A 25,216-nucleotide genomic window follows, 5' to 3' on the forward strand; every position below is an offset into this window, starting at 1 on the left:
GGGTGTTTTCCACTCGGCTCATAAAAGTTCCCCGACAGCGTTAAGGCTTAAGCACCAAGTCTCGACTAGCATATAAGGGCTCCCCCGTGCTTGGTTAATCCTAGCGCCAGTAGCTAACTCAAGGCATCATTCAACCTCGGTAAAAAGCTTATTATTACGCCAATCAACTGCAGCAAAAACGGCGGATTCTCACTCTGATTACTTGGCGTGGGGCTAATTGTTTGGGCCTATTCCTTGGACTGGCCCATGTATAGTGATATTACTAAAATACCCCTGCATCAAGGGACATAATCCTCCATCAGCTGAAGCAGACTAAAATGCCCTTATTTATTGGAGGTCCCATCCTTTATAAATAGGGATTGTCTCATCAATCAAAGGTCTGGAATTCTCACATACGAAAACCATAGCATATCTCTGCATTTGCTCACTTTCTCTCTCTACCTCAATCTCAACTGACTTAGCGTCGGAGGGGGATTTTTGGGAACACCCCTGGGCTAGTTTTTCATTTTGTTTTGCAGGATCGTTAGACCTCTTCCTAGACCTTCTCGAGATTTCAGGACTTTTAATACTACAATCACCTTTGACAATTTTTAAGCAGAAACAATCTTAACTACTGATTAATCATCTGAATTTGATGGCTTAACCTACAATTCATTAACTCTGATCCTTCCGAAAAAAATCTCGCCAACCACAATGAACAGATTTCATTCGAGTATCATTAGCCATGGTCTCATCCATCCATCCACCCAACCAAAAAAACAAGACTATTAGATATATTAATGGTGAAAGTTGTGTATAAGTATATAAATAGTATATTTTTTTTTTTGTTAAATTGTTTATCATAAGAGATAATTTATAATAATTATTTTTTAAAGGGCAAGTTTTAATAATCATTATTTCATAGTAAATTTTGAGGGACAGTATTTACGTTAGGGGTAATATTTATGTTATTACTCATTAATCTTTTTGTCTAATAAGGTCAAATAAGTTTCAATCAAGTCCAATAAAGTCTAATAAGTTTCAATCCGGTCCAATAAGGTCTGATAAGTTTCAATTAGGTCCAATAAGTTCCAATTAGGTCAATAAGTTTCAATAAGGTCCAATAAGTTTCAATCAAGTTCAATCAGGTCCAATAAGTTAAATTAGGTTCAATCAGATCTAATATTCAGTTCAGTTCAGGTCACTTCAGTTCAGTTCGGATAAATTCAGGGTTATTTAGACAAAGAGAACACACTCTTAAAAGGTATCAACCAAAATTCATCATCCCCTACTCTCATCCATAGTCTCTCTCTTCCAATCATAGGTTGAAAACAAGTCATAGAACAGTGGAACACACAATATCGAGTGGAAGCAAAATACACACTTCTCTCCTTGTGTTGTCATAATGGGCGTTACAACTAAATCTCAAACAATCCAATATACACAACCACAAAGCAATGCTAAATAGGCCACAAGCAATATCATAAAAGCACAAAAGATTTACATGAAAACTCAAATTAACGAAGAAAACCATGGGACTGTTTAGTGGCACTACACTCTTCCACTAACCATCAATAAAATATGACGAGTACACCAATTGTCTTCTCTAAATCATACTAGAGGTAATACAAACATCAAAGAATAACTTTGGAATAGTAATCTTCCATAAACATCACCTAAAAGTGGTAGAGCAACAATTACTTATAGAACATAAAATGACGATCCAACCGTTGAATATGTGGATTGGGATGGCAGAGACAATTTAATCAAGCTGAAATCTATTTTGTGAGTTGCTTACTTGCTGCTACTATATCTTAATAATAATAAGATTAAAAAACTCCATTTAGTTTGTTCTCCTGCTGCACATTAAATATTTGCACTAGACTCTAGTAGAGACTATTCCTACAGTCTACACTTGTCAGGTCATAAATTTTTTAGCTCATGCAAGTTTCATCAGCTTACCCTTCTCAAAAGAGTATGGTTATTTCACCAAGTCTTCATCAACTAAATTCTTGTTCCATTTGTTTAGTGGATGTTTTGTATACAACTTTGTTCTGTGGGTTTTGCTTTCACAGTTCTCCCAACCCTTATGTACCTAACTAGAAAAGCTCGAAATTTAAAAGAATTGTAACTTCTTTCGTCTAACTGAGCCACCACTTTGTTCATGCAGCTGTCGTATGTTCCATGAGGTCTTTGAAAAGTAAAACTACAAAATCTGATTTTAACTATATTGTTCAACAAGTAGGCTGACTACGTACTAGGATAGCTACAAAAAATGTCCTATGGCAGTTGATTTGTGAGATTTATTGTCTTCACATAGAAATTGGCAGGGAATACCTAGTCATTAACAGCGATCCATCTCGACAAGTTTTACGTCCTCCAGAAATGCATGACAATTCAACTCCAAAGCAGTCCACTATCAAAAAACATTAAAGGAGCATTCCCATAGAAAGAGCCATCACAAGTCCCCAAAACAAAAACGCAAAAGCTCATTGCACAATAAACTACACATTTAAGTAGATTGTCAAAACATGGTAGTTCACCAATTCTTTGCATACTTTACCATTCTATCTGTAACTATTTCTGGAGCATATGTCAACTATTTCAACGCAGCTCCAAGATTAATGCATCGCCACACAGATGACCCTCAAAATGGATGTAAGAATTTTAGTTATTATCGCCATATGAGTATAAAATATATTTTGGTTTCTTAAGCATTAACATAAATATAGTCTGTTAATATCTCAGTATTCGTAAACGGGCTGTCTGTTCTGCAAGAACCCAATTGAGGTCAAGGCAGAAGATTTCTTCACCAATGGTCTAGATAAGCCTGGTGACACCAAGAATTGGCTAGGATCAGCTGCCACTCCAGTAGCTGCTGCACAATTGCCAGGACTCAATACTCCCGGGATATCATTTGCAAGGGTCTACTACGCCTCCTTTAGGCAACAATGTCCTTGCCACATAGTTTAGCTACATTACCTGGAACATCGAAAATATAGGGTGTTGTATGCATGTTCCTGTGTATATATAGGAGTAGGACACATGTATCACTTGGCAAATCACTGCTATTTCTTAACCAGAAAAACCAAACCATCCAATTTCCAGAGAATATCAACTCCATGAGGTTTTTAAAGCAAAATCACGAAGAGATAGGATGATACGGAATGGTTGAATTTTGAAAGCAAAATGCGATACCAAGAGAAACAGAGGATACTTACTGCTCCACTATAGTTTCTTGGTTGAATTAAGATTCTCTACTCAATCTTCCAGAGTATGGAAACTAATGTTGAATTCTAGAGACACCTTGTACGACTTACTAATGATTTGACGAGGGGCAAACTGCAGAATAGATTAACAGATCACACAATCTTATAAGAACTAAGAGTTCTCGTACCGATTTTTGCCCCAGATAAGAAAGAAAAAGACCATTACAATCAAGAGTTCAACATAAATTCTGTCGATAATGAAGAAGATTGACATCAGCAGAGGACTTACCTCGTAAAATCACAGATCATTTTCCAAAAACCCGTTGTTCTTCACTTTGCTTCTTTACAGAGCAGCGCTAGCTGAGACAGACACCAGATCGCTACACTCATGCTGTCACAAGTCACAACCCACAAATTCGTAGTGGAACATTATGTGCCAAGAAAATTAGAAAATAAAGCAGTCGATGACATGTTTTCAGTACTCAAGCATATGGCATGTATTTAAAATGAATGAGGACAATGATCATGCATTAACTCACTCCCACTGCAAAGAATAGGCGAGGAATGAGGCCTGAATATATTGGACTACCTTTCCTGTACGCTGCTCATTAATTTTATACTTGCAGTTGCAGATGATATCGTTCTAACAGAAGAAAAGACTATGTATTTCTGAGAAGAAAATCATTCCTGTTTTGAAGCAATGGCTTTGAAGACTTGCATAATTTTTTTTACTCGCTCAGCATCTGAGCAGCAAGTAATTTCTGAATAATTGGTTCCTAACTCTTCAAAATCAAATCCATGTTTCAAGTGAAGCAACAAAACTTCAATAATGTAAACGCTAACAAAGATAGAGGAGGTACCCCAAGAGAATCAATCATTTATTAGTTACTGTCACTGGTAACATACGGAAGGTCATATACAGGTACTATGTATTTGAACGTATTATTTTGGTGGACAGAGAATTACGATCAGAGGAGTTAACCAAGCAAATAGGCCATCACATCTTATAGTTTACTGGTTTTCTTGTGAGAAAGGCTCCCCATAGCCTTTGCTTTCTCTCTGAGAATGAATTTTTGCGTCTTCCCAGTTGAGGTCTTTGGTAAATCCTCAAAAACAACTGAGCGAGGAGCCATATAATGAGGTAAGCTATCCCTACAGAACTTAATTATATCTGCAGCAGTCACATTATCACATTCATCCTTCAGCTTTACGAATGCACAGGGTGACTCTCCCCAGTGATCATCAGGACGTCCCACAACAGCTGCTTCTAAAACAGCCGGATGATTAAATAACACAGATTCCACCTCAATTGTACTTATGTTCTCGCCCCCAGAAATTATAATATCCTTAGAGCGATCTTTTAGTTCGATATAACCATCAGGGTGTATAACCCCTAAGTCACCGCTATGAAACCATCCATCCTTAAAAGCCTCCTGAGTAGCCTTGAGATCTCTCAAGTACCCATTCATAACAGTATTTCCTCTAAGCATAACCTCGCCCATTGTCTTTGCATCAGCAGGCACACTTTTCATAGTCACAGGATCTTTTATATCAACTTCCTCAAGCCCAATATGAAGCACTCCTTGCCGGGACTTAATCTTTGCTCTCTCATCTGGAGGTAAAGTATCCCACTCAGGCTTCCACACACAGACTGTAGCAGGCCCGTAGGTTTCTGTCATCCCATATCCATGTATTACTACAAATCCAAGTTCTTCCATTTTCAAGAGTACTTGAGGAGGAGGTGGGGCACCACCAGTCACCACTACCACCTTGCTCGGAAGAGGCATCTTATCCTCATCCGAAGAATTTATGATCATGTTTAGAACTGTTGGTGCACCACTCACATGCGTAACTTTGTGCTCAGTAATATTACGGAATATATCCTTTGCAATAACATTGCGCAGGCAGATATTTGTCCCACCTTGAGCTGCTACACCCCATGTAAAGCACCAACCATTGCAATGAAACATAGGGAGAGTCCACAAATATACAGGCCCTATAAGCATTTCATTCACTAGAACTGTTGCCAAAGAATTCAGATATGCACCTCTGTGGCTGTAAACTACGCCTTTAGGGCTTGAAGTAGTCCCCGAAGTATAATTCAACGCAATTGGATCCCATTCATCTTTTGGCCTACGAATATCAAATTTAGGCCTTCCTGTTGCTAAATAACTCTCATACTCCAAGATCTTAAAAGGAGGCATGCCAACTCTGACTGGCATTGACTGGTCATCGAGAACTAAGACAATTTGAGGGAGAGCTGAGTTTGACTTGGACAAAATATCTAGTGCTCCGTGTACAACCTCCAAAAATTGATGATCTACAAAGATAACTTTTGCCTTAGAATGTTTTAGCAAGACAGATACCATTGGAGAGTCATGAAGTGTATTAAAGGCGCAGAGGACTGCCCCAGCCATTGGGACAGCAAAATGCAACTCATACATTGCTGGTACATTAGGGATCAAAGCGGCAACCTGAATTTCAAATGTCAAAGATCATGAGAAAATTTGACAAAGACATTTGATATATTCCATTACAATCTGAAAGAAGCTTATGAGTATTATTACTCGAAACATTTCGAATGCACCACCTATATTTAGTCTAGACTCTAGACATCCATTACAACATCATATGCATTCCAAGATAATAGAAGGCTAGGGAAATGGTCACTGAATCTTTCTTTTTAAGCCTTTGAAGAAGGGGTGAACTAGGACAAACAACAAGCACTTCCCCATATAGAGTTTTAGACAATCAGATAACGCTGGAAGAAGGAGAAATGAGAGAGTAAAAATCCCTAGTTGACCTCACTTTCAATCTTTAATCTATCTTTTTGTTCCAGTAAAGGATATATTCAGGGAAGTTTAACCATCCACAATATACTCTGGCACTCGAAGCTCTTTTCGCTGTTCTCTATTATCATCTGTTCCCCAAGAACCATGACTACAAGTGCCACTTTTGTAACCAAAATGATAACAATATACAGTCAAAGTAGTTAAATTTTCAGTCTACGGAGTCATAGTTCTCCTTTTTCAATTTGAAAAATCCAGTTCTTAAAGCACACATGTATACATTGGCATAGATGCAGATATTTACATATGTAATTGCTGAATATACAATCAAAGATTTGAGGTATTTTGCTTGGTTAATCTATGAAATCAACCGGGCACACCTCTCTCTAATGTCTAATCATATCTTCTTTATCTCTTTTCACAATAATAGTACTCATTATTATTGAATATAATCTGGAAAATACTATCTACGAAAATTTTGTTAGAATTATCTAGAGAAATATAAGAAGGAAAATCGTTTACGAAACCAGCTAGAGTTATCAAGGTAAGAATGATCTAGCCAAGAAAGAAAAAGGTTGATTGTCATTTTGCCTAGAAACATTTAGTATAAGAAAAGAAGATATCTAGAAAATGCTTAGACCTGGACAAGCACAAGTTATGGTCATGGAATATAGTTTTTTCCATCTGTGGACCTGTTTTATGTTATACCTTAGAATCTTTATTTGGCATAAATCTCCCAGGAGGAGCCAAGGCGTAGAAATGTTGGAAAAGTAAGTTCAAAGATGATCCCAAAAGCTATCTTTCTCGCTTTCTTGAGCTGGGCAATAAACTCCAGCAATGGAGTAATCTTTGTTTCTAGGTTGAGATGTAAACATCGTTGTTTTAATTCATAATGTTTAAACTATTATGTTTTTGCTATTCCAACATACCCATATTGCGCCACAATGAGTTGGATCAACAATAAACGAATGTTCAAAATGTAATGCTTCTAAAATTTTGCAGCTATTGCTAGTGCTAGTTAATGTTTCTAAAATGAAGATTATATCCGGTTGGAACTTATTTTTGAGGTTGATAAATTCAGCCAAGCCATGTACTTTTTTTCCACCATTAATGTTACAACATAAGACTTTCATATAGAGACCTTGTGAGGTTGAGGAAAATCCTTTAAGTCATGTTGAGCATAAAAGTAAATATCTTGGGCCTGGTCATATGTTGCACTAAATTAAATTTATGTAGAATTTTTCACAAAGCCCAATTCTACTTCACTTAGTGGACTCTTAAAACCTCCATATATCGTTGCCTTGCAACAGGTTCACATTTCACCACCCCCATTTCTCCTCATCATCCTCATCCTTATCAATAGCCGAAGCACCCTACCCTTGTGTCGTGTGATCCACCTTCACATCCTTTTCACAAACTCAACTTTGATGGCTTTGTTGCTCAGTTTTTCGCTGCAGAAAGTATTATCATCCGAGATCACCACGGTACCTTTGTCCAAGCCTATGACTAGAACCTCAGCACCACCACAAGTCTACATAGCAGAAACCACAACTCTCCAACAAGTTCTCTTACTTGGAATCAAAGAAGGCATTCAACATCTACAAATTGAACGCGATAACCTTTTAGTAATCAATGCAGGCATCTGGGATCCTCCTTGGCAAATCGCATACATCATCAAAAATATCCAAAGCCTTCCTCAACAGTTCATCTCCTATAATATAATTAATATTAAGCATATCTATTGAGAAGCCAAAGAGGTATCAGATTGGATCGCCGATGTAAGACACTTAGTTAACACTCCTTTCTTAATTGAAGATTGTAATGATTCTGCTTTAAACAACATTCTTGTAAATGATGAATTAGGATTTCCTTCGTGCGGGCACCTCCTAATAACTTCTTTTTTCTTACCTTTACCAAAAAAAAAAAAAAAAAAAAAAACCAGGCCCACCAAGGTATATTATCAAAGCGACTTTTTTTTTTGTTCTAGTATACTACTTTATTGATTAAATGTACAACGTTTTTAAAGTAGATATACTACGTTTCTTGATTATCTCAAAAAAAAAAAAAATGCATAGAGCAGTTCTAAATTGGGCAAAGCTCAACCTTCAGAAACGGAGGGGGCAACATATGATTAACTGGCTGAAAAGGTGAAAAATTCAATAAAGTAGTAACCAAAAGCACAATATTATGCTTTGATTCCATATCAAATAAAACAAATAGGGCCCGACCCTGACTTTTTGTATCAATCATATGAAGTATAAACAGTTGAAATGAAGAGAATCATAGTACAAAACAAAAAAAAATTAAATGTTTCATGAGTAAACTTGAGCAAAAAAAGGCCATAGAAAAAAGAGAGAAGAAACTTACAACATCTCCATAAGAAATGGGTAAGTCGGTGAGAGCGGAGGCGAGTTTAGTGCACCTGACGAAAGTCTCTCTCCAAGTATACTTGACATTTCCATACACAACAGAGGGTCGGTCTCCATATACAAGTGCTGCGCGCTCTAAGAAGCTGATTGGAGTCAGAGGAACGTAGTTTGCGGAGCAACGAATTGATCCCTCCATTGATGATTGATGATTGATGATTGATGATATCCAAGCTTTGCTAATAGTAGGTCAATGGAATTTGTTTTTGTTGGAAGATAGGTTAAGACTCTTTTGCCGATCTATAAAAGGAAAGTTGAATGGTACACCGGCAATGGTTAAACAATCGCCAAACTCTCCTCTAAAGGTACTATTATATTCTTATTATATTTTATATTTTTTACTCCAACTTAACTCTTCCTCTAATTCATATTCTCTCTCATAGTTGCCATTAACACTGACGAGCACCACCGATAAACACAAAATTCCATGGGGCTAACGTGTGGCGTACATGTTGGTGCTGGACGTTGTGTCCATGGACTCAACGTCTGCCCTGGACGTTGCATCCATGGATACAACGTCTAGGACACATGTTGTAAGCATATGGAGCCAACCTGGAGGCCACACGTTAACCCCTTGGGATTAGTTAAAAAAATAATTTTACCTTGCCGGAAAAAAATTACGTCCTCGGAAGACATTGTTGTCGTCGGTGGTGATCGTCGGTGGGTTGGAGGTAGCGATTGGTGGCTAGTGATTTTAGGTGGTGGTAGAGAGAGTTGTAAAAGCATCCAAGGGTATAATGGTACATTTACATGGTAGTTGGGGAGATTTAAGTAAATTTAAGGCGATGAATAGAAGTTCAGTTAATGAATTTGGAGCAACCGTGATCTACTGTTTTACATCAATGGGTAATTGGTTTTTTATGGAAAAGTTGTCAAGAATAAGTCAATTTTTAAGTCATTCAATGAAAACAAGTCAATCTTTTGATTATCCTTAAATACGTCAACATTTAATACCAGTCTCTTTTTAACAAGTACTTGCTTGTTGTTAACTTATTTAATCGCTTAGATATGATATGCTTAACTTTTCAAAAGGATGAGACGGAAAACAAAAACAAATTAAAAATTACAAAAACGAAAGAAAAAAAAGTCATATTATTTATGGTTTAACTTGTTTGAAATGATGGATACTAAATAATCAAAAGATGACTTATTTTTTGCAAACAAAATAAAGGTTGACTTATTATTGATAATTATTGCTTTTTTTCAATAAGGTAAAAAGTAAGAAATGTAATAGTAGGAGACTCTCCATTCGATGGAATTCCTACTAGATGGAATGACTAAGGATAGAAAAAAGTGCAGCCTCATTAGAGCATATCCACTCATGTGTGTGTTTTGGGTCATGCAAAAAAAATGTCATGGAATGTGATCTAAAAAAATGGTCTTAGACTCATGAATTTTTAGAAAAAAATCACTCACAAATCACTTAAAAGAAGAAACTTTACAAATCACTCATACAATTGAGAAAATCACATTATAAAAATCACGCAAATCACTCAAATAATCAGGAAACTTTATTAAAACTTAAAATTAACATACAAACTAAAACTAATAACCTAGAACGTCAATACATACAAAAAAATTTACAAACATTTACTTACAAATCACTATTCTCAAGAACCATTTACAATTAATGGTCGGTCATAATTATGCAAATAACTAAAATGATGAAACTTTACAAAAACATAAAAATTTACTTACAAACTACAACCTATGAAAAAATTGACTTGAAATCAAAGTGTCCACTTTCTTTACAATTTATGAAGTATGGTACTTAATCAAAAATCAACTAAAAAACTATAATATTAGAAATCATAAATAAATTCAATAAAATTTCTATTTTGTTCATAGAATTTAACTTTGAGAAAAAAAAAAAAAAAAAAAAGAATGGTGAGAGACTTAACTGACAGAAACTAAACCAATCAAATTTTGCAACTAAAAACAATTATGCTTCATATGTCTAATGTTCAAATTTTGATTCTTATGTCGAAGAAAATCGAGTTTCTGTTTTGAAAAAAATTCCATGGGGCTAAATGTTGGTGCTGGATGTTGTATCCATGGACTCAACGTCTGCCCTGGACGTTGCATCCATGGATACAACGTCTAGGACACATGTTGTGCGCATATGGAGCCAACCTGGAGGCCACACGTTAACCCCTTGGGATTCGTTGAAAAAAAAATTTACCTTGCCGGAAAAAAATTACGTCCTCGGAAGACATTGTTGTCGTCGGTGGTGATCGTCGGTGGGTTGGAGGTAGCGATTGGTGGCTAGTGATTTTAGGTGGTGGTAGAGAGAGTGGTAAAAGCATCCAAGGGTATAATGGTACATTTACATGGTAGTTGGGAAGATTTAAGTAATTTTAAGGCGATGAATAGAAGTTCAGTTAATGAATTTGGAGTAACCGCGATCTATTGTTTTACATCAATGGGTAATTGGTTTTTTATGGAAAAGTTGCCAAGACTAAGTCAATTTTTAAGTCATTTAATGAAAACAAGTCAATCTTTTTATTATCCTTAAATACGTCAACATTTAATACCAATCTCTTTTTAACAAGTACTTGCTTGTTGTTAACTTATTTAATCGCTTAGATATGATATGTTTAACTTTTCAAAAGGATGAGAGGGAAAACAAAAACAAATTGAAAATTACAAAAACGAAAGAAAAAAAGTCATATTATTTATGGTTTAACTTGTTTGAAATAATGGGTACTAAATAATCAAAAGATGACTTATTTTTTGCAAACAGAATAAAGGTTGACTTATTATTGGTAATTATTGCTTTTTTTTAATAAGATAAAAAGTAAGAAATGTAATATTAGGAGACTCTCCACTCGATGAAATTCCTAATAGATGGAATGATTAAGGATATAGAAAAAAGTGTAGCCTTATTAGAGCATACCCACTCATGTGTGTGTTTTGGGTCATGCAAAAAAAATGTCATGCAGTGTGATCTAAAAAAAATGGTCTTAGACTAATGGTCTTTGGGAAAAAATTATGAGTTATTTTATTACATAAGGGAAGGGGGGAGCAATGGTGACCTCTTTTGAAAAATTCTATTTTGCCCCACTTCCCTTGCTAAATTACAAAAGAAATGTCAAAATCAAAATCGCCACTCAAAGAAAACTACCAAAAATCAATTTACAACACTCACTTAAAAATCACTCACAAATCACTTAAAAGAATAAACTTTAAAAATCACTCATACAATTGAGAAAATCACATTATAAAAATCACGCAAATCACTCAAATAATCAGGAAACTTTGTTAAAACTTAAAATTAACATACAAACTAAAACTAATAACCTAGAACGTCAATACATACAAAAACATTTACAAAAATTTACTTACAAATCACTATTTTCAAGAACCATTCACAATTAATGGTGGGTCATAATTATGCAAATAACTAAAATGAGGAAACTTTACAAAGACATAAAAATTTACTTACAAACTACAACCTATGAAAAAATTGACTTGAAATCAAAGTGTCCTCTTTCTTTACAATTTATGAAGTACTGTACTTAATCAAAAATCAACTAAAAAACTATAATATTAGAAATCATAAATAAATTCAATAAAATTTCTATTTTGTTCATAGAATTTAACTTTGAAAAGTAAAAAAAAAAAAACAAAAACAAAAAGAATGGTGAGAGACTTAAGTGACATAAACTAAACCAATCAATTTTTGCAACTAAAAACAATTATGCTTCGTATGTCTAATGTTCAAATTTTGATTCTTATGTCGAAGAAAATCGAGCTTCTATTTCGAAAAAAATTCAAGCACGCATCGCGTGCAAAAAATTATAGTCCTTAAATACGTCAACATTTAATACCAATCTCTTTTTAACAAGTACTTGCTTGTTGTTAACTTATTTAATCGCTTAGATATGATATGTTTAACTTTTCAAAAGGATGAGACGGAAAACAAAAACAAATTAAAAATTACAAAAACGAAAGAAAAAAAAGTCATATTATTTATGGTTTAACTTGTTTGAAATGATGGGTACTGAATACTCAAAAGATGACTTATTTTTTGCAAACCGAATAAAGGTTGACTTATTATTGATAATTATTGCTTTTTTTCAATAAGGTAAAAAGTAAGAAATGTAATATTAGGAGACTCTCCACTCGATAAAATTCCTAATAGATGGAATGATTAAGGATAGAAAAAAGTGTAGCCTTATTAGAGCATATCCGCTCATGTGTGTGTTTTGGGTCATGCAAAAAAAATGTCATGGAGTGTGATCTAAAAAAAATGGCTTAGACTAATAGTTTTTGGGAAAAAATTATGAGTTATTTTAATACAAAGTGAAGATTGGATTATGAGATGATTAACGTCATGGAGCAAGTCATTGGATGAGACTCACATGCATAATGTATAATTCGAAATTTATAATTTAAGTATTATTTAAATTTACAAAGTGAATATTATGAATTTTACTCACCATTATGTTTTTTCTAAGATCTACGAATCGGCATCTAATTTACTACTATCTTCGTTCCTATTTAATAATTGCACTTTTACTTTTGACAATATTAACAAATTTTCCTTTGATTATCATTTGTAATTTATGGTTAAGAGAAAATATAATCATGTGGGGTCTTATTTGATTTGTCTCAATATGTACTTTTAGAATATCGACTTTTATATTTTTTACAAATAAAAATTAGAGAAAGGCTCAAAGTAGTGCATCAACATGCGTGAAAAATGAAAGTTTTGATTGTTTAATCCTCCAGTCAAGCTTAATCCTCCAGGATCGTGATATCTTGCAGATCTCTCTTCATGTCCTTCCTCACACAATCTGGGACTAAGACATGAGTTTTCGAGTCTTCCTTCATCTCCATTCCCAGCTTAGCAAGCTTATGAGCAACCATATTTGTTTCTCGTCGCACATGCAGAAATTGAGCTTCAAAGTTGCACTTAACATACCCTGTCACTTCCTGTATAATCATTGCAAGTTGGTGAAGTTCATAGTTCTCGACCTCTATCAGCATCTAGTGGATAAGAGAGGCATCCATTTCCACCTGCAGCTTCTTGATCACTTATCTAATCCTAAGATAAAAATGAAAGTTTTGATTGTTTGATAATAGTATTATCTGCATTGCTTGTAAGTCATAACAAAATTATAAATCATGTGAAGTGAAATGTGGATAGCAATAGCATTAGACTTGTGCACGTCTAAAGTGTTGGACAAGTAGAGAGTTGCAGTACATGGCTTTTCCTGGAATCGGATTGATCACTGTTCCTATTTTTATTTCAAAGGTTCCTCGATATCGTAGGTCATGGAAATACAGAATCGCGATTTTTAGTCAGATAACTTGTTCTATTGACTATTCCATTTAAAGTAAATAAAATGTTGGTTGTAAAGTTTAGTTCAGTAAGAGTTATCTGCAAGTTTAATATATTATTATTTATTCCTATTTGTTATGTATTAGTATCATGTTAGGATTGTTTATTTATTTGTTATTATGTAGTACTCAACCTTGCTGATTACGTGCTTTTGTTTGTGTGTGTTGATCATGACTATGCCTTATTGATCATGTAATGATCCATTTCGATGAGCAGTCTCTCGGGATCATTAATGCATTTTCCATCTACAGGTTTGAAGATGGTGCATCATTAGATTCGTGATTGGAGAGCTTGTGTAGTCTAATTATCATACTTTGGAAGTTTGTAATATATATATATATATATATATATATATATATATATATATATATATGTATGTATGTATATATATATATATATATATATATATATATATATATATTTATATATATTTTATAGTTGGTTTTGGTTTTAGTTTGACTTTTTGACTTTGTTGGTTGTGACTTTGTAGTTGACTAAAAGTTATTTATTATGTTTTCTGCTACAAAATTTTGAATAAGCCGATACATTATCTCACGGGTAATAATGCTTTGATGATTTTTTTAAGTTTTATATTGAAAAGGTATGTTGGAAAAGAGAAAATTATCGAGGTGTTACATAATCACCATAGGTCGACTGTTAATCATGTGAGGCCCAACATAAAGGATTCCATTCCTATCCACTATACTTGCAAACTTGACAATAAAATAACCTTTATCATGCAGAAAAATTCTAGGTTTTGAGACATGATTCCAGGTCTGATCAACATATCTAGTGATGGCTCCAATAGATGGTGTTTGCCATACAAGATACAAAATTACAGCAGTAGACCAAATTTCAGAAAGACTATCAACTTCAGATTGAGAAAGTTGAGCTACTCTTTTACCTTCCTTCACCACAGGGGGAAGGAACTTGAGAGAGGGGCCTTTAGCAGTGAGAGCTTTTCCCACTGTAATAGTCGACCATTTGGCTGCATGGGAAAGCTCTAATCTTTACGCAACCCCTCCCTTCTGTTGCGGGTTCTCTGGAATCAAATCATTCTTCTCAATTTTATCTCCTACATCATCTTCAACATGTAACACCTCTGGCATCTCCGAGCGTACTGGTTTATCCTTCAGCAAAGTAGGACTCACCACTGCCCCAGATTTTGGGACTTGAACGCTTCATTTATCGCGTCAATGGCAGCTTGAATTGCAAGCGACGTAATACCATCAACTTCACGGGTTACTATTACATTGGCTTCCTTATTAAAGTGCAAAATAGAACTACTTACTTTATTACATTCCTTAACTTAATTATATTATGGAGAAAGCTAGGGTGTTTTTGGAGACCCATCGACGGCAGGGAACGACTAGCTTAAGACCTAAGCAATCACCCTTTCACCATGGAGAGAAAACCATGTTATAATATGTTTTCCTATATAAACAAGAATTATTAGAAATTAACATTTAATGAGTGTTTACTCACAAGTGAATTGTTTTTGCTAGCATAGTTATGATATTATATTGGAAAAAAAAAATGGATTAGAATATCCCCAACTTTAGCATGTTCGCTTTCAATACCCTAACTATGGGTTATTTTTAAATACGATACGAATTGTCGATTCTGCGAGTGTGTCTTCAATACTCCTTGCAATTGATATAGCTTCATTATGATCACTTTGAATGCTTTTTCCTTTATGATGTTATGATTATATATAGAGTTTTTCTCCCCTACTTATATGCTAAAAGTGATGTTTATGGTGCTCTTAGGAGCCATTTTGTACTAACTCTCTCCATCTAGTTATGGTTTGATGTTTTGTGTTGTATCGAAGGTTTTAGGGAACTATTACCTACTTTCTATCCGTTATATGACCGCTACATTGGATTGGAGAGGTTGGACGCTGAGTCCCAAGATCCCGAGGATGCTTTCCGGAACCTTGAGCAAACAAAGAGCCAAAGATGGCTCTTGAGCCAAGAAACGAGTGAATGATGATCGTCCCCATAGAATCGGGCAGTACAGCCCGATTGGGCGCAGAAGCAAGACAAGGATTTCTATTGCGGGCCTGATCGTGCGTTGAAGCCCAGTCGTAATTCGCTGTTGATGTCGGATCGGGCGATTAGGCCCGACAACATCGGGCCCCATGGAAAATCTGATGCGCAGTCACTGAACTTTTGGGCGGCCCGATGACATCGGGCGCCTGTGATTTTGAGCTGCTTTCCCTATTTTGGATCCCGATTGGGCGACGTTGCGCCACGCGATTGTTAATGAATCCGGGGCTGATTTTCGAGACTTTTTTCTATTAGGTTGTATAAATAGTAAAATTAGAATTTCTAGAAGACATCTTGGTTTTTATTATTAGTTTTCTCCAGTGAGTGTTTCAAGAACCCTAATTTAGTGATTTTTGATTTCAATTCAAGATCAAATGTTTTTCTTATTCACAAGTTTAATATAATTCGGTAATCTTTCTTTATTACTTCTTCTATTGTTAATTAGATTCTTTTCTTAGTTATTGACAATGTTTCAAAGTATGAGTTTTCATATTAATTTTGTTATTGTTTTCATAATTATGAGTGAGTAGTTGTATTTCTAGGATTGTGGGGATCTATATATGAAATGAGGGATTGGTAGATTAGTTTAATTGCGTTGTATTTCAATTGTTTCCTATGGTTGAATCTTCTTGCTAGATTTACAAGTTAGGCCTGATTTATATTTCTATTGTTGTAATACAGAATCTGCTTCGAGAGGAGAGATACCGTATAAGCTTTCAATCATTAGGCAAAGTGACCCTTGACCATGCGAGAGCGGCTGGGTGATATTTGAGGGAGGTAATGTTCGAGAGAAATTACATGTGCCCTAGACAGTTTGACTTATTAATTAGGTGGTTGTTATTCATCCCCGATTTCCCGAATTGTATGCATAGTGATCCATGATTCTAGTGCTTTATTAATCAATTTATACCTTCTTATTTAGTTTTGTTATTTTCTTAGTTTAGTAACATAACTCTATTCATCTGATTTTGTTAGTGTATTATTAGAGTTCAGATATAATAATATAACTTTCTCCCTTTGGATTCGATCCCGACTTCCCTGACTACTAGTTAGTGGACCTTAGGTTATTTTTGATTAGGTGATACGACTTAGCCTATCAAATTCTGGCACTGTTGCCGGGGAGACGGTTTATTTTTATTTTGTCTGAATTATAGTATTAAACTAACCTCTACTCTGAAGAACACCTGCTCTTTGGAGCATCTCACGTTTGTTTTAGTGTTTTTGGTGTATGAGCAAGAAATTGAAATCCCCAAATCTCATCCCATTCGATCCGGAGATTGAAAAGACCGCTCGTAGACTCATAAAGAAAACTAAGCATTCAAAGCTGTCTGCAGGGATACCTCCTAAAAGACACCTTCTCCACCATCTTCACCGCACGTAGAATTCCCCGCCTCACCTGTTACTCTCAACATGGGTGAGAATATTACACAAACCTTCAGAGACTACGCACAACCATCTCCTGATAATGTGCCTAATGGGGTACGAATGCCCACTATTGCCGCTACGAATTTTGAGATCAAGTCTCGTGTTCTGAATATGGTTCAGAATAATCAGTTCGCTAGGTTACCATTGAAGACCCAAATCAGCACCTGTAGAGGTTCTTACAGTGTTGTGCTACTCAGAAACAGGCTAGTGTTACTCCTGATGAGATGAAACTCCTCCTATTTGGCTTCTCTCTGCGCGACAAAGCTCTATTTTGGTATAATAAGTTGCCTTCCACCATCACCACATGGGCAGAACTTTCCAAGATTTTCCTTATCAAGTGGTACCCTTACCAAAAGACTGCCGATATGAGACATGTCATAGTTACTTTCACCCAAGATCCTGGTGAGTCTTTATATGAAGCTTGGGAGCGGTTCAATTGCAGCGTCTCTGTCCTCATCATAGTTTGGATCAGTGGTATTGGTGTCAGATTTTCTACACTATAGTTGATGCAGATACACGATGGGTAATTGCTGGAGCATCCGGTGGGTTCTTCATGGATAAAGCGATTGAGGAAGGGTATGAACTTTTGGAGAAACTAGCATCTAATCAAGCATCTACTATTCGTTACTCTATGAAAAAGGGAGGTAAACATGATGTTGAAGCCATTTCCTTACTGTTTTGGCAACTAGCTACTCTAACCCAAAAGATTGATTCCTTGAAGTTATGTAATGACTCCTCCCACATGAGTGTTAACGCGATGGCTAGTGCTTCTAACTACAATGTTCACCTTTGTGATGCTTGTGGGATACCTAGGCACAACTCTCAAGAGTGTCCTGCGCTCCTATCCTCTACTGTAGGGGGTAATTGTGAGGCAGTTAATGGTTTTCAGTCACAACCTAGGAACCAGTTCAACCCATATTATAAGACCTATAATCCCGGATTGAGACACCATCCAAACCTTTCATATAGGAGTACTAATGTGTTGAACCCTCTGCCTTAACAACCATATGTGCCTCAACAACAAGGTCAACAATGTCAACCAGCACAACAAGCTCCATCTGGCTTTCAGAGAAATCAAGCACCTCAACAACCTGCTCTTACTACGGACCCAGCCATGACGGAGTTGAAGAACATGATGTTCCAGATGCAGAAAGGGTTCAATGCTTTTCAAGCCGACACAAAAACTCAACTGGAAAATTTGGGTACGCATAACAAGATGTTGGAGACTCAACTAGCTCAGTTGGCTAGTTCTTCTGCTAGTAGGCCACCTGGGGCATTACCTTCACAATCAATGCAACCAAGGGATACTGCCAATGTCATCACTCTTAGGAGTGGAACACATTATGATGGTCCCACAATGCTTAAGGATGGTCCGGTTGAGCCAGAAAAAATTGCAGATGTCACTGAAACTTCAACTGCTCTTGAGGAGACCACCAATACAAATGCAGAGAAATAGATAGTACCTGAAAAAACTTCATCTACCACTCCTGCGATAAAGGTACCATTCCCCAATTGTTTATCGAACAATAAGCTTGATCACCAACTCGGTAAGTTTATGGAGGTAGTAAAGAATCTTCAGCTAACTGTCCCATTCAAGTTTTTGCATATGCCAAATTTTTGAAGGAAATTCTGACTAGGAAGAGAGCCTTTAATGCAGTTTATATTGTTGCCTTTACTGAAGAATGTAGTGCGCTTTTGCAAAATCATCTCCTCCTAAATTGAAAAATCCGGGGAGCTTCTCTATCCCTTGTAACATTGGCACCATTTTTATTGACAAAGCCTTATGTGATTTAGGTGATAGTGTTAGTGTCATGCCCCTTACTAGTTGCAAAAAGCTTGACATGGGAGATTTAAAATGTACCAACATTACTCTTCAAATGGCCGACCGTTCTGTTAAATACCCCCTAGGTATCTTAGAGGACGTTTATGTGAGGGTAGGTAAATTTTATATTCCAGTAGATTTTGTTGTGCTTGACATGGAAGAGGATACTCAAATCCCAATCATCTTAGGGAGACCATTCCTTCATACTGTTGGAGCTGTCATAGATGTTAGAAATGGGAAATTGACTTTGATTGTGGGAGATGATAAGGTAACTTTTAGTTTGACCAATGCCTTGAAAAGTCCCATGCTATAGGAAGTCTGTTATAGAATAGATGTCATTAATGTGCTGGTTAATGATGACAAGCCTCAATCCCTTCTACGGGTACCTTTGGAGGCTTTGCTTTGTTTTGCATCTTCCACAGGTGATGATAGTCCCATGAATACTAAAGTGCATGATTGGGAAGCAGCTCTTACCTGTGCAGAGCTTGACGGTATCACCACTCACGAGGAGGAACGGTTAGTATGTGCTGCTCAACCGGTAGAGGTAAAGAAACCTGAACTGTAACCCCTTCCCCCTTCTCTAAGATATGCTTTTCTGGATGAATCTGAAAATTGCCCAGTGATTGTTAGTGCTTCACTAAATGATGGTCAAATGTCCCAACTTTTGTTTGTTTTGAGACAACATAAAAAGGCCATTGGATATAGTATTGATGACTTGAAAGGCATAAGCCCTAACTTTTGCATGCATAAAATTCATCTCGAGGATGATCATCGTCCTAGTATACAAGGGCATCATCGTTTGAACCCCAATATACAGGATGTTGTCAAGAAAGAGGTTATGAAATTGCTTGATGCTGGGATCATCTATCCCATTTCTGATTCTAAGTGGGTGAGTCCAGTTCAAGTGGTTCCTAAAAAGGGTGGTACTACAGTAGTTAAAAATGAGAAAAATGAACTAATTGTTACAAGAGTAGTCTCTAAAATTGCTAAACCACTTAATCAGTTGCTCCTCAAGGATGCCCCGTTCCTGTTTACTGATGAGTGTCTTGTGTCTTTCAACATGATCAAGCAAGCTCTGATTACTGCTCCTATCATTCGATCTCCAGATTGGACCCTCCCATTTGAGATTATGTGTGACGCTCGCGATTATGCGGTGGGAGCTGTACTTGGTCAGAGGAAGGACAACATCCTTCATGCCATCTACTATGCTAGTAAGATACTAGATGAAGCTCAAGTTAACTATGTCACCACGGAGAAAGAGCTTCTAGCTGTGGTCTATGCACGGGACAAGTTCATGACCTATCTGCTTGGGTCTAAGATCATTCTCTACACCGATCATGCTGCATTGAAGTACCTCCTAGCCAACAAGGAAGCAAAGCCTCGACTCATTCGATGGATTTTGCTACTCCAAGAATTCGACTTGGAGATCAGAGATTAAAAGGGAGCAGAAAATGTAGTGGCTGATCACTTGTCCAGATTGCAGTACAAGGATATGGAAGAAGGCCTACCCATTGATGACTCATTTCCTGATGATAAGCTCCTGGCAGTCACTTCCGTCACCCCGTGGTATGCAGACTTCGCCAACTTCTGTGTGAGTGGACAAACTCCCCAGAGTTGAGTTACCAGCAGAGGAAGAAATTTCTCCATGATGCCGAGAAGTACTTTTGGGATGATCCTCTTCTTTATAAGCTTTGTGCTGACACCATCTACATGCGATGTATCCCAGAGTAAGAGGTGCATGAAATTCTGAAGCACTCTCACTCCCTTCCATGTGGAGGCCATGCTAGGCCCTCCAAAACAATTGCTAAGGTACTTCAGTCTAGTTTTTACCAGCCGACTCTATTTCACGATGCTAGTACTTTTGTTAAGTCTTGTGATGCATGCCAACGAATAGGAAATATTTTCCGTAGACATGAGAAACCCCAGACCCCCATTTTGGAAGTTGAACTATCTGATGTATGGGGTATTGATTTTATGGGTCATTTCCCTCTTCCTCAAGCAACAATTTCATACTTGTTGTTGTTGACTATGTGTCTAAATGGGTAGAAGTCATTGCATCATCAACTAATGACTTTAAGGTTGTCATGAAAATGTTCAAAAAAACTATCTTTCAGGTTTGGGGTACCAAGGGTTGTCATTAGTGACGGTGGATCCCATTTTCAGAAAAGAACTTTTGAAGTCTTACTGAAGAAATATGGCGTCTACTATAGGACTGGTCTAGCATACCATCCTCAGACAAGTGGGCAAGTAGAAATGTCTAATCGTGAAATAAAGACTATCTTGGAGAAAGTGGTAGCCAAATCTAGAAAGGATTGGAGTGATAAGTTAGATGACACATTATGGGCTTATAGAACTACCTTTAAGACCCCTATTGGCACCACCCCTTATAGGCTAGTATATGGTAAAGCATGTCACCTACCTGTCGAACTAGAGTATAAGGCTTTTTGGGTTGTTAAGTAGTTAAACCTTGATGCTAAATTAGCAGGAGAAAAACGCCTATTGCAAATCAATGCGCTTGATGAACTCATATTGAATGCCTATGATAGTTCGCGTCTCTACAAAGAGCGCACTAAGAGATGGCATGATAAGACAATTTTGAGTAGGGAGTTCTCTATTCGTGACAAGGTTTTATTGTACAACTCTAGACTAAAACTTTTTCCTGGTAAGCTAAAGTCTAGGTGGTCTGGTCCCTTTTCTGTCACTAATACAAACAAGTTTGGTTCTATTGAGGTGATGAATGCAACAAGTGAGAAGTTCAAAGTTAATGGACAATGTTTGAAGTTGTACCATACAGGAATCCTTGTTGGATCTGTAGAGGAGTTAAACCTGCAACCCCCATCCCCTTCTGCTTAAGGGATGAAGCATTATGGTCGTGCAGGACCTTTATAAACCAGAGCTAATCGGGAGGCAACCCGATTTCTTTCCTTCCTTCGCTTTCTTTTTTTTTGTACTTTTGCAAAATTTGTAGTTTGGTGAGAGAGTGAGAGGGTACTAATCATGTTTTTAAAAGCTACATGTGTGAAGGATTGGTGATCAATTGGAGAAACCCATGAAAATTCGAGCCATCACTTACTGGAGAAACGCCCGATGCCATCGGGCTACTTCGCCCGATTGGGTCCGTAACGGAAACAACGAACTGCTGAAAATGGGGAACGCCCGATGCCATCGGGCCATAACGCCTGATCGGGGGTTACCTCCGTCAAACTTAAGAACGACATAAAACAAAAAAAAACAAAAACGCCCGATGATGTCGGGCGACAACGCTCGATTGGGCCCGCAACCAAAATTGAAAAGGGGAAGAAAAACTGACGCCCGATCTTGTCGGGCAAGGAACGCCCGATCGGGCCCGTAACCAGACTTAAAATTGCAGGAAAAAAATACTCACGCCCGATGCTGTCGGGCGACTTCGCCCGATCGGGCCCGTAACATAAACTGGCGAAATTCACAAAGAAAAAGAAGACGCCCGATTTGATCGGGCTTGGGCGCCCGATCAGGCTCGGGGACCGGCTGCACTAATTAAAGAAGTTTTCCCCTTCTTCACTCACTTTCTCTCACACACTCTCTCTCCTCCAAACCCTAACCCCCAAATACTCTCATCGTTTTCTCCAAAAACTCACCTTCCACCATTGAAGAACTCCACTCAAATCCTCAAACTTTCACCAAATTACCTCCCTCATCACTTCCTACCCATCTCTTACTTCACTTTCTTCACTTTCTTCTACTATATCTCTCACCTCCATCTTCTTCTTCATCTCTTCCACCATTAAAGTGAGGGTGAGTGAGTACAAGCTTTCTCTTCTCTTCCACCATTATAGAGTGAGTAGAAGCTTCTTAATTCTTAGGCATTCAAGCAATATGTTTACAAGGCGGCGAAAAAATGGCACCGGCTCACAACCACCACCACCACCGATCATCCCCCGGGACGACACCTTCCCGGATGTTATTTTACGCACCGAATAACAGCGGGAACGATTTCAGCGCCTCAAGGGGCTTGAGGTGAGTCCTACTACTTTTTTTTGACATTGAGTTCTTAAGTAATTTAGGGATTTCCTCTGAATTTAGGGACTTTATGAAAATAATTGGGATGGAATCCTTTTTTCCCATACATGTTAACACGTATCATGTGCTTGTCTATGAGTTTTATAGCAGTCTAATGGTTACCCACCCTCGAAATGGACCGATATCACATGTGACATATAGGCTACTTACCCAGGATTTCACACTAACCCTCCCGAAGTTTGCTAGAATACTCCGTGTCCTCAAACGAGGGGAGATTGGGCATCCCCCCGATTACCATCGCCTTCTTATTGCTGGTCAACCTAATTACCACCTTCTTATTGCTGGTTCTGACTTTCCTCACCCTATTCCCCCGATACCCGAGCGTACCTACCATCATCGCCCATCCCATATTGAGGATACCCCTCTACTTCTGATGCTCCCCCTCCCCCATATTATACTCTTCCTCCCTCTTTTGATTTTCAGGAGATGATGAGCCTGCTCCAGCGGATGAAGACTGGCATTACGGCTAACACGACAGCTATTCAGGGCATCAGCCAACAGGTTGATGCCAATGGTGCAATTCTACATAGCCTCAGTCAGCGTATCGATACATTGGCCAATGATCAGCACCTGGCTCTGTATTCGATGTATGACGAGAACTGTTACCTTCATCGAATTGCTGAGCATGATGCATACCCTTCTTGGTACACTTGGAACCCGAGTTACAGCCAGCTAGGATCCTGTAGCTAAGGCGGCGGCGGTGACGATGACGGAGGTGAGGATGACGATGGTGAGGATATTCTCATGGGTGACTGATATCCATGTCACTCTTTCCCCTTGTTGCAATGCGGTCATTGCCACGTTCAACTTAGGGGAGGAATTCTGTAAGTACTACTCTCACTGTTACTGTTTTTTAGATAAATTAGTTTTACTGTGTTCTTTAAGCTAGATAAGTTAGTTTAATTGCTTTAAAATAAGAACAAAAACAAAAAAAAAATGAAATATTGCTAAAAAAATATTAGAAATACGAGTTGAACATGAATAGTTTAATTGCTTCCCTGTGCCCCGAACTTTGCTTTGAAAAATGATTTAACTCATTATACTGGATAGTTGGCTATTTGTGATTGGGATGTTGTGATGTGATCTTTGAATTGCCTTGGTCTTGAGTAGATTTTGATGATAAAGCGCCTACTTTAACTGCATGCTTGAATTGGATACATTATAAGGATTCATTCTAGCCTTCGGATGTATATTTACGTCCGAACTATCCTTGTGTGTTAGTTCCTCATATCATTCTTATCTTAACTTTGGCATTGTACTCGTTGATTTCTGATAACTTTGGACATGTGCTGTGATAGAGGCGTTTGTTTGTTTGTTTTTTTCTAGCCTCAGAGTTATTAAAAGAATCACTTTTTCCTTCCTAGCCCCGCTGAGCCTAATGACTTTTTGGATCTATATTAAGCCACATTACATGCCTTGAGCCTTTTCAATGTTTATTGTCCCAAGCCTAGCTTGGGGGAGCATTTGTTAGGTTAATATTATATTGTGTAGTTGATTTTGCGGGTTGATTGGAAAATAGCATGTTTTGTTGACACACAGTGAAGTGAAAGAAAAGAAAAAAAAGGAAAATAACACATGAAAAGTCTCCATGATTTCCATTCATTAAGTTTTAAGAAATCACGATTAATGAGAAGAAAAAGGAAAGAAAAACAATACATTTTGTTGAAAACTATATTGAAGGAGATAATTGTTGGTTGGTTCAAAAAATCTAAAGTTGGTAATTATTTTGTGATTGAGGCCATGGGAGTTGTTTTTACCACATCTAGTTCTATTAGTGCTATTTGCTCCCATATTCTGGGCTTTTCCACCACATTCCTCAAATAATTCCCGTATCTTTACCCGAGCCCCATTACAACCTTGAGAAAGACCTTTTGAGCACGTGTTTGAATGTTTATTGGAATGATACAGAGTCAATGTGCCAAAGTTGAAGTTTAAGTTTGTTATTCGAGTCGACTTGATTAGGATGAGCGATATTATATCTTTTCTAAACACATGAGAGTGTGAGAGGGAAGGGATATTATGGTTGGGTTGATGAGTGATCGGGCACACTTTATGCTCGCCACAAAAATTGAGAGGAGTGACACCTTGGTGAGTCCCTTTTCAAGATGTGCG

General features: G+C 37.3%; 1 protein-coding gene, 2 long non-coding RNA genes and 1 other non-coding gene across 4 annotated transcripts; 1 reads left to right on the forward strand and 3 right to left on the reverse strand.

The window, feature by feature from the left end:
• Positions 1–2,396: 2,396 nt before the first annotated feature.
• LOC125498190 (uncharacterized) lies at positions 2,397–3,522 on the reverse strand. Its single transcript, XR_007274969.1, has 2 exons — positions 3,201–3,522; positions 2,397–2,999 (listed from the first exon to the last, which is right to left on the reverse strand). It is a non-coding gene; the product is annotated as an uncharacterized LOC125498190 (long non-coding RNA).
• Positions 3,523–4,045: 523 nt separating this feature from the next.
• LOC104905655 (butanoate--CoA ligase AAE1) lies at positions 4,046–8,688 on the reverse strand. The gene is made up of 2 exons (XM_010694252.4): positions 8,345–8,688; positions 4,046–5,662 (listed from the first exon to the last, which is right to left on the reverse strand). Exons 1-2 carry the CDS (start codon positions 8,540–8,542, stop codon positions 4,193–4,195), a joined length of 1,668 nt encoding a protein of 555 aa, XP_010692554.1. The 5' UTR covers positions 8,543–8,688; the 3' UTR covers positions 4,046–4,192.
• Positions 8,568–13,821, forward strand: LOC125498189 (uncharacterized). The gene is made up of 2 exons (XR_007274968.2): positions 8,568–8,708; positions 13,174–13,821. It is a non-coding gene; the product is annotated as an uncharacterized LOC125498189 (long non-coding RNA).
• Positions 13,822–17,585: 3,764 nt separating this feature from the next.
• On the reverse strand, positions 17,586–17,688 carry LOC125494534 (small nucleolar RNA R71). Its single transcript, XR_007270781.1, has one exon. It is a non-coding gene; the product is annotated as a small nucleolar RNA R71 (small nucleolar RNA).
• Positions 17,689–25,216: the final 7,528 nt, after the last annotated feature.

The sequence above is a fragment of the Beta vulgaris genome, chromosome 1 (genome assembly GCF_026745355.1).
Source record: "Beta vulgaris subsp. vulgaris cultivar EL10 chromosome 1, EL10.2, whole genome shotgun sequence".
NCBI lineage: Eukaryota > Viridiplantae > Streptophyta > Magnoliopsida > Caryophyllales > Amaranthaceae > Beta > Beta vulgaris.

Excerpts from the sequence above, each read along its gene's own strand:
- LOC104905655 (XM_010694252.4), bottom strand. The coding sequence starts at position 8,542 with ATGGAGGGATCAATTCGTTGCTCCGCAAACTACGTTCCTCTGACTCCA. Across the intron at positions 5,663-8,344 it reads CCATTTCTTATGGAGATGTT|GTTGCCGCTTTGATCCCTAA; the intron begins GTAAGTTTCTTC and ends TTTGAAATTCAG.